At 43.5% G+C, this 9,156-nt stretch overlaps 1 protein-coding gene across 1 annotated transcript in view; it reads right to left on the bottom strand.

The window, feature by feature from the left end:
* The window catches only part of gsg1l (gsg1-like), a 47,817-nt gene extending 41,466 nt beyond the window's left edge, over positions 1-6,351 (bottom strand). The window contains exon 1 of the mRNA XM_034711900.1: positions 5,773-6,351. Coding sequence (XP_034567791.1) covers positions 5,773-6,100 — 328 coding nt within the window. The 5' untranslated portion in view covers positions 6,101-6,351. The remainder of the gene's footprint in view (positions 1-5,772) is intronic.
* Positions 6,352-9,156: the final 2,805 nt, after the last annotated feature.

Below are 9,156 nucleotides of genomic sequence, written 5' to 3' on the forward strand. Positions count from 1 at the left end.
TAAATCTGTGACCAATCCTTCAGAAAGGTCCTGCTGCAGGCGCCTCTCCGTCAGGATCAGATCCTGGATCAGATTCAGAGGGTTGAAGTAACGCGATCTCTGAGCAGCCGTGTATATTCAGCCAATATGTAAACATTAGATCAACGTGCTGGACAGCCAAGGCACATCCACTTCCTGAGGGGGCGTGGTCAGAGAGAAAACAGAGTGTTCTGAGGAGGACTGAAGAAGAGGGCTTTTCAGGCATTTCAAAATCTGATTTCAAAGTGTTTTTTTGAGCATAAACTTTAAAGACATGTTTTGGGGACCTCTTAGACCTATATATATTGATGAAAAAAGCGTGATATGTCACCTTTAAGCTCTTTTCGGCCTGTTTTGTTATCATTAATCTCAAAAAAAATGTAGCGAAGGTGTATTTTATAAATAAGCATTTGTCAACATTTAGTTTTCAGCTTCTAATCCATAAACTAAAGCTGTTTGAGATGCTGTGAATGAAATCAAACTTTAATCTTTACACTCTGTTATTGTCTTGGATTCAGCCTCTTAAAGTGACCCCTCTGTGTTCACGTGCATGAGCCAAAGTTTGCACACATGCTATTAAGTATTTTGTTCATGTCCAACTTAGTGATTCAAGTGTGCGAATGCTCCACAGGCCTCTTTGTGAGCTAAATCAAAATATAAGTGAACCCACATGAGACCAGGACAATCAAGTCCTGTGCAGGTCTAGTTTTGGCTTGTATCCAACTTGAGTTCACTCTGAGTTCATTCAACTCAATGAATGAAAACTGGAGTGTAGAACGTCCTGCATCGTGTGTGCGCGCCAACAGAGCTGAGAGGACGTCTAATCTGTCAATACACAAGCGGAAACACCTGTGTGGATTTAGTGTCTTAAATCCTTCTTTTTATCATCACTTCATTCTTTTTATTCCTCCTTCACAATCAGGAGTTTACAGGGGAGAGATGAGAGGATGGGGATGGATACACAGCCGGACACGAACGATGCAAAAACAGAATCTAAAAGAAAACTTTCCTCACCTCTTTGCAGAATAAAATGTGCTTTTTCTTAAATTTGGGAAATCATTGCTGACATAAATGAATGAATTAAATCAGACTGAATGTCCCGATGTTCTCTAGCTAAATTTAAAATCTGTTTACAAGTACAAACTGTTGGATTAGCTGTCTTAACATGGAACTTAACACACTTTTACAGAGTGTTTTCTTTACTGCATTTTTATCAGCCAAATTCCATCAGATCTGTGTCTGGTCCATCTCCAATCAGTCACAGCACTGTATGTGACTGGTTTCTATTCTAGTTAATGTGTTAACTTCCACTGGATCCACTTTGTTGTATTTCGGCTGCGTCTCTGATCCAGCAGGTCGAAGCCCTCCGGATCAGATACACAAGACTTCTATTTTTGCTGGATGCCGGAGCACAATGCATCAATCTCAACAGAGCAGATGGAGCAAGACAGGAAGTCAGGCACCAAAACAAGATGAAAACATCCGGTTCATTTTCAAAATAAAACACTCTGTGTTATCACCAGATGGTTTTTCACTTAACTACAACAACAAACCGTCATTTAGAGCAGAGCCAGGCCTGGAGTCAACAGATCAGAGGTTTTCAGAGGACCAGAAAGACAACATGGATGAAGAGAGGAGGAGGAGAATCCTTGATTCAGTGATTACCGCGGGAAAACCTCGGTCACATGACTCCAGCTGTTTGACAGATGAGAGAGCACAGAGACAGACCGGACACGGATCTGGTGGAAGTCCGGTGTAGTCTTTGCTGCATTTGGGTCAACTAACGACCTATACATGAACCATAACAACATTTCTCTGTAACACTTCCATTTATTCTATCTTGATTACATTTATCCTTGTTATCCCCTCTCATTACTCTCCAGTGTCGTCTTAAAGCTATTCATTGCCTCTACAAAGCACCCTGAATTGCCTCTGTATTAGAAATGTGCTCCAATAATAAATCTGCCCGGCCTCTTGTTTCACTCCAAGGACGATCAGTTCAAGGCTCGGCTCGGTACAGTGTGGTACCGCTGCCAGAGGAGCCTTTAGAAACCTCCTGAATGAGTCGAAACTCTTTGTTTACACACTTTGAACCAGAAAAAGAATCTTCAGGTTGAGGTTAGGTCTCTTTTTCTTTCATCTTGCATAACTTCTTAAGGTGCCTTGGAATCTGAGTTCTGCAAAAACACATTTTATAAACACAGCAGAAGTGCTGCCGAATGCTTCAGATGTAGGACTCAAACTGTTTTTGCTTCATAGCTGCTGCACGAAAACAAGCTATCACCCAAAAGCAGTCACCGCAGAAGAAATAAGCCAAACAACGCAGTCCTTCACAGAAAACTCCAGAGACAAAGTAAGGAGCAGTGACGTCACAAATACCATAAAATTTGACGTATAGGAGTCTCATCTCATACCTTTGTGTCACCTAAAGATGAGCAGCGTTCTTTACACTGGTGTGACCCAGTACACCATCATAAAATGCAAAAAGAGGTTTTATTGTGTGACTAAGCGGCAACCTCCTGCCGCGAGAATTGAAGCCAATGTGGAAGTGTTAAAAACTGCAGTTCATCGAGGATCCGCTTGAGGCTGGCTCCGGAAGTAAAGGAAACCACATACACACCAATTTCAAAAAGACGATCTTTACAGCAGAAACAAACATGTTTACAGCCTGGTACAAAAAACGAGTGTAATCTGGATAGCTCATTTCTCTATCAGTACACACTGTACGGGGGTGAATTATTTTTGTAACGCAGCAATTTCCAAGATATTAAGATTAAGATTTTTTCATTACGAGAGGTACAGCTGACTTGATTGACAGGCGGGAACCAGTGGCGGTTCTAGACCAATTTTACTGGGGGGGGGGTCAGGCTGGGGCCAAGGGTGTTGTCAGAGGGACACATTCAACCCTGACAAAAGAGACTGAGAAGGGCGAGGACCAGCTGAGAACAAACTGGCAAAACATCAGTGCATCCCTATATACTAGACATTTGTACTACTGTGTACTAGATCAAAATGCAGACTGACAGCAGCTGTTTTTGTGACAGGTTGAAAAGCATTTTATAAGTTAAAAAGAGTTTAAAAACAGTTTATTAAGTTCATTGTTTATAAAAAAGCTAAAATCTACATTGTGTCCAAAAAACAAAATGATTTCATAAGTTTTAGAGAGTGATTAAAATCATCTAGAAACATTTAAGTCATTTGAAATGCATAAAGTCAGTTAATGGTTAAAAACAAACAGTAATTACGCTAGTGGTGTTTAATTATACTGTTTTACTATGTTTTCTATCGTTTAAAAGTAAGATTTATTCATGTTGATCTGTGATCTACTTAGTAGTCTGTGTCAGATGTTCATCTGTGATCTATTGCTTTGGTCTCCACCTGCAGAGCAGGAAGACCGCGTTTTTTTCTGCATTCTATTAAACGCTCTGGATGAGGAAACACAAAACGATCACGCTCGTGATTCTTTCTTCACTTTTTCAAGAGTGTAACATTTAGCTGTTTACACTCAACATGAGTCCCGTAGCGCTCTAAAGGACTGGAACCAAGTGCCACATGCATGTGTTCCGCCTGTAACATCGGTGCGATACCAAAGCTTTTTTTTATTGTATAATACTTGTTTGGTGTGGAGGGGGGGCCACAGGGGGGTCCAGGTTCAGTTATAAAGGGGCACTGGCCCCTGTTGGCCCCTTCCCAGAACCGCCACTGGCGGGAACACTGTTGCTGTTTGTTCGCACCAGGAGACTCAAAGCCCGCCTCTTTATGTCACACTCGCTCGACAGCAGTTATGTTGAGTTCAGCATTTCCAATATGGCTGCCGCCAACGAATGGCTTCAAAACAGCGCTTCAGAAACAGATGGGTGACGTCATGGATACTACATGCATTATTTATACCGTCTATGTGTGTGACAGTATTTTACCCAGAAGATGGCGAGCAACTTTTAAAAACAGTGGTGTACTATCAAGTAAATAAACGTTATGGAGTGCTGGTTTCATTAAAAAGACTCCTCAATTCAAGACAACTGACCAGCAGAGGGGATGGCGTGAGTCTTGGTGAACTGATCGTGCTACACATCTGCATATAAACTGCACATTGCTGATCGTCTTCATGCAAGGATACAGTTTAAACTTTTCCCCTCTTGGAGCGTGTGATTTATAGTCCAGATTTTATGTTAATCTTTGTCTTGACTCTTTGTCTGATGAATCTAAAGCAGCCTGTCTCATTCATGTATCATACTTCCTACATGTTCTCACATATACTCTCCTGATTTCAGGGGCAAACCTGAAGCTTCTGCGGCTCACTGCTGGATGCAACCCCAGACACACAAACTTCCTCTCAGGTCCAGATTCATCCTAAGTTTGTTACCTGTCCTTATTGTGAACTGAATAGCCAACCCCTTAAATTTCTATAGCTGTACTCACTTATGCACAAAACTCCACAGACATTTTCTGGGTGAGCTGCATGTGTGAACGCAAACAGCCACGTTTTTCACCCCAACTTTACAGCGCTGTAGCAAAAGTTACATAAGAAATCGGGTTGAGCAGAAGGGGATGTTTTTATTGTGTGACCAGTGTGAGCACACACACAGCTTCTATTGTGATGAATAAAAACATTCAAGGTTCAAGAGGGAGACTCATTTTCAAGACGAGAACTACAAACCTGCCTGTTTACAACATGATGATGGATGAAGCAACTCAGAGCGATGCGATGATGACTGCTTTTAGCATTTACTGTACATCGATGCTACATGTAAACATTGATCCTACCACGGTGTTTTTGATGTCATCACCCCCCTCTCACAGGGAAGACTGTGAGGGGCATGTGTGAACTTTAAGAGTCGAGGTCGGGACTCCTGAAGAGGCTTTTGTCTCCTCATGTCCATAACTCTGCTCTTTTAAACACAAGAAGTAGTCTATATAAGTAGTAATCATAAGTAGTGCCATCATTGATAAATACGTGTATTTTTCAATAAGAATGCTCATTATTTCCTTGATTTATGGACAATTCTCTGTCTTTAAAATGTCAGAATAAAGTGAAGTATGCACGTCACTCCTCCAACAGAGGTGGCATCTTTAAATGTGTGGTTTAAATCCAAGAATGGACGCGAATACTTAGATTTGAAAAGCTGCATTGGCTTCAAAAATGTTTTAATTTTTCTGTTAATCAACTTAATGAATATACTTCTCTACTGTGAAGATCAGAAAGCAGATTTAAACTGTGAGAGTGCCTTTAAATTTAATTCCTGTTAAGAGGGTTAGGGTTAGGAAAATTTTAATTCCTCTTCGATTATCCAAAACCTGGAAACTGCTTTACACACTGCATTTAGAGCGATTTTAAAGCACCAGTCTAACCTTTATAAACCTGCTGCACCTGTTGACCAGCTACACTTAATCAAAAGAAGAATCCACGCAGCCATTCTCGCAGTAGAACCTGAAATCATGCCGCTTTTACGCGCAGAGATGTGTCCTTCGTGCGTGCGTAAAAATGACCCGAGTGACCGTCAGCATTCAGGAGGGATTCAAAGAAGAGCTCCGATTTAAAGGATTTAAAACATAAATATCTGGGGACAAGTGACATAAATGCTTACAGAAAGAAGCTGAATTATTCGTAGAAAATCTCTTTTCATGATTAAAGCCCAAAACTGGTCCTAAAAGCACCCAAAGACACATTCTTTTCCTACAGCTGTGTTTTAACAGCGAGGTAACACCTGATCCAGTTTGAGCTTTAAAGTAAGGATCCCTGGACTCTGTGCTCACCTGCTTCGTGGATGTTCTCCTCGCAGGAGTACCAGATCCCGGTGTGGAAGCGGCGGAAGAGGAAGCGGTCGTCCCCGGTCTCCCAGCTGTAGTGCACCTTGCTCGGGTCCGTCTCGTTCACGCCGTAGTCGATGCAGTTGTGTCTCCGCTGCTTGCTGCAGTTGGGCTTGGGGACGCGCTGGGTGCCCTCGCACCAGTACGTGGTGATGAAGGCGGTGGTGGAGAAGAACAGAGCCACCAGGTTCAGACCCACCGACAGCAGCGCGCGACATTTCCGCGTCGTCTTCATGGTCTCAGCCGCGTCCCCGCACACGGCGAGAAAGTTCATCCAAGGTAGAAGAGAAAGGTGGCGGTCAGAGGAAGCGGAGGAGGAGGAGGCAGGGAGGCATGGCGCGGGGAGGACGCACAGAGAAATTACGCGCGTCTCTGCCTCTTTACTCCTCTGTGCTCCTCTTTGAACGAGTCTGTCCTCAGAGCGGGGGAGTGACAGGTGGTCCGGAGTCTCCGAGAGAGCAGAGAAAACCGTCCTCCTCCCACTTCTACTTCAGCATCTCACTCGACATCTTCCAGCCTCACAGACAGAAGAGAACTCACTGACAGAGAGCAGGACGCTCACAGAGGAACCCTGATATCTCTCTCTCTCTCTCTCTCTCTCTCTCTCTCTCTCTCTCTCTCTCTCTCTCTCTCTCACGTCAGCAGCGTGCTCACACTTATCCTTTGATACATAGAGACACGCTGCAAAGAGAAAGATGCTGAGATAAGCTAATTTATTATGGATTGATTCAAAAACACAAACAGATTCACAGAGCCAAAGAAAATAATATTCCATCAGTCAAACCTGCAGATCTTCAGTTTAGTGCCACATGTCATAAAAAAAAGTTTCTTTCACACTGTAAACCCGAACAAGTTGAAATTACTCAAAAAAAATTTCCTAACTGAAGAGTTTTTAAGTAGCAGAAATACAATTTTTGAGTATGACTTAAATTATAAAATACAAATGTAGCTCTAGCGAAAGTTCAGACAGGAAGACTATAAGCAATCACAGCAGTTTAACTCTCTCTCCCTCATTCAATAGCTCACCCATTTCCAGCTGTCATTGGCTAATCAGCAGCGGCGTCATCCAATAGCTCAGTGGCGCGCCCTTATCATCAGCCTATCAACTCTCTGCTGTCTTTTTTAATGTGTCTCTCTCTCCTGCTAGTTCCTTCTTGCATTGATGGTGCGCACCCCTCCACCTCCCCATCTCCACCTGGTCTCTGCAGGTCTTCATTTCCTTGGGTCGTCAACCACCACCACCACCAGTGTCTGGACTCTAGGGGGATTTCTTCAGCTGCCAAATTCACACATCCTACGCTCATAACATTATCCCCATAGAGTCCTTACGCCAAAGATTTCTGTCAAGTTCCATCATTCATTCAGTTGTAATATCCATCCATCCATCCATTATCTTGACCGCTTATCCCTTTAGGGGGGCTGGAGCCTATCCCAGCTGGCTTCGGGCGGAAGGCAGGGTACACCCTGGACAGGTCGCCAACCTATCACAGGGCTAACACAGAGAGACAGACAACCATTCATGCACACACTCACACCTACGGGCAATTTAGAGTGATCAATCAACCTGAGCATGTTTTTGGATTGTGGGAGGAAGCCGGAGTACCCGGAGAGAACCCACGGGGAGAACATGCAAACTCCACACAGAAAGGCAACCAAGGCCGGGGATTCGAACCAGGAACCTTCTAGCTGTGAGGCAACAGCGCTACCCACTGCACCACCAAATTTCAGTTTACTCCAACTCAAATGTAGCAGTAACATTCTTTATATTTCTAATTCATACATACTAGATGAAACTGTGTACATGTCATGGTTTGGTTTGGTTTGATTGGTATAGTTTGTTCCTTGTGTTTCATGCCTTGGTTCCATCCAGCCATCCATTATCTTGATCGCTTATCCCATTTGGGGTCTATCACAGGGCAAACATGGAAAGACAGACAACCATCCACACACACACTCACACCTACAGGCAATTTAGAGTGATCAATTAACCTGGTGAGCGTGTTTTTGGACTATGGAAGGAAGCCGGAGTACCCGGAGAGAACCCATGCATTCACAGAGAGAACATGCAAACTCCACACAGAAAGGCACCTGACCGACCGCAGACTGGAACCAGGAACCTTCTCACTGTGAGGCAACAGCTACCCACCGCAGCACTGTGCAGCCTGCCTTGGTTCTGTATTAGCTATCCTTTGTCTCCCTTGAGTGTTTAGTGGTCCATGTCTCTTGTTGTGTTTTCTTAGTCTAGTCTTGTGTTCTCTGTTTTATTGTGTAGTTCTGAATCCTTGTGTCTCCAGTTTAGTATTGCTGCTTCGCGAAGCACAGCGGCAACAGTTATTTGGACATGGATATTAACTCAATCAAATTGATCCATATATAATTAAAACAACATTAATCGTTTGGATAACTCCATAATTAATTGTTGGTTCAACTAAACAGTTGGTTTTGCTGTACCTGTAATGGCTATGAGTTAGAAGTGCTGTCCGGGTTTACAGTGCAGGAGCTAAAAGCAAATTTGCTGTTAATAGCTGCAGGACTTCCTGTTTGTGTTGATTTTGATCCTGCAAAGCTTTGTTGATCTTGCTCAATCCATGCTTTGGTTGTGTTTCCTGACAAACCATCTCATTATTGTGATTCTTTCAACATAAAACAGAATGCTTGCACAGTCTGCACACCTGCCATACATCTCTGTTATAAAGAGCACACCTCTCTGTTGTGTGTTTTTCTCAGGTGTGTCTCTCTTGATGAATATGTAGAAACTGACCGTCCCTCTTTATCGATCAGACGCAGAGAGCTCACATCTCCAGGCATGAAAATCAGCAGCGACAAGGCCGAGCCGCCCACCGCACCGATCCATCACTTCCTATTTTATGGCCTCCACCCTCCGATCAATGCAGCCCACCCATGCCTGTGCGTGTGTGTGCCTCTGTATGTGTGTGCATGCGTTCTGTGTGTGTGTATCGTATATCGTATGTCAGCTCGGGCTGATTCAGAGTGACAAAGTGGTCCGAGAGGGTCAATAAACAGAGCAGAAAACGGTGCGTTGATAAATGTGAGATAAAGATGTTAGATTTATCTGCAGACAAACTCTGAGCGGTGACGGTTTGAACCCTCGGGACGGATGTTTCCTCCAGTTCTCTTCAACTCAGAGTGACTCCAGTTTAAACTCTTAGAGGCTGGGAGAGGATGAAATGGATACGCTTTGGTTCCAGGGAACATTTCATCCTCTGGATCAGCCTTTTTAGGACAGCAGCGGGGTAGACTGTAGATCAGGTAACTTCCATTTGTTAAGAGGTCACTTTAATGTTCTTTATTTGTTTACAGACTCGGTCA

The sequence above is a fragment of the Notolabrus celidotus genome, chromosome 20 (genome assembly GCF_009762535.1).
Source record: "Notolabrus celidotus isolate fNotCel1 chromosome 20, fNotCel1.pri, whole genome shotgun sequence".
Taxonomy (NCBI): Eukaryota; Metazoa; Chordata; class Actinopteri; order Labriformes; family Labridae; genus Notolabrus; species Notolabrus celidotus.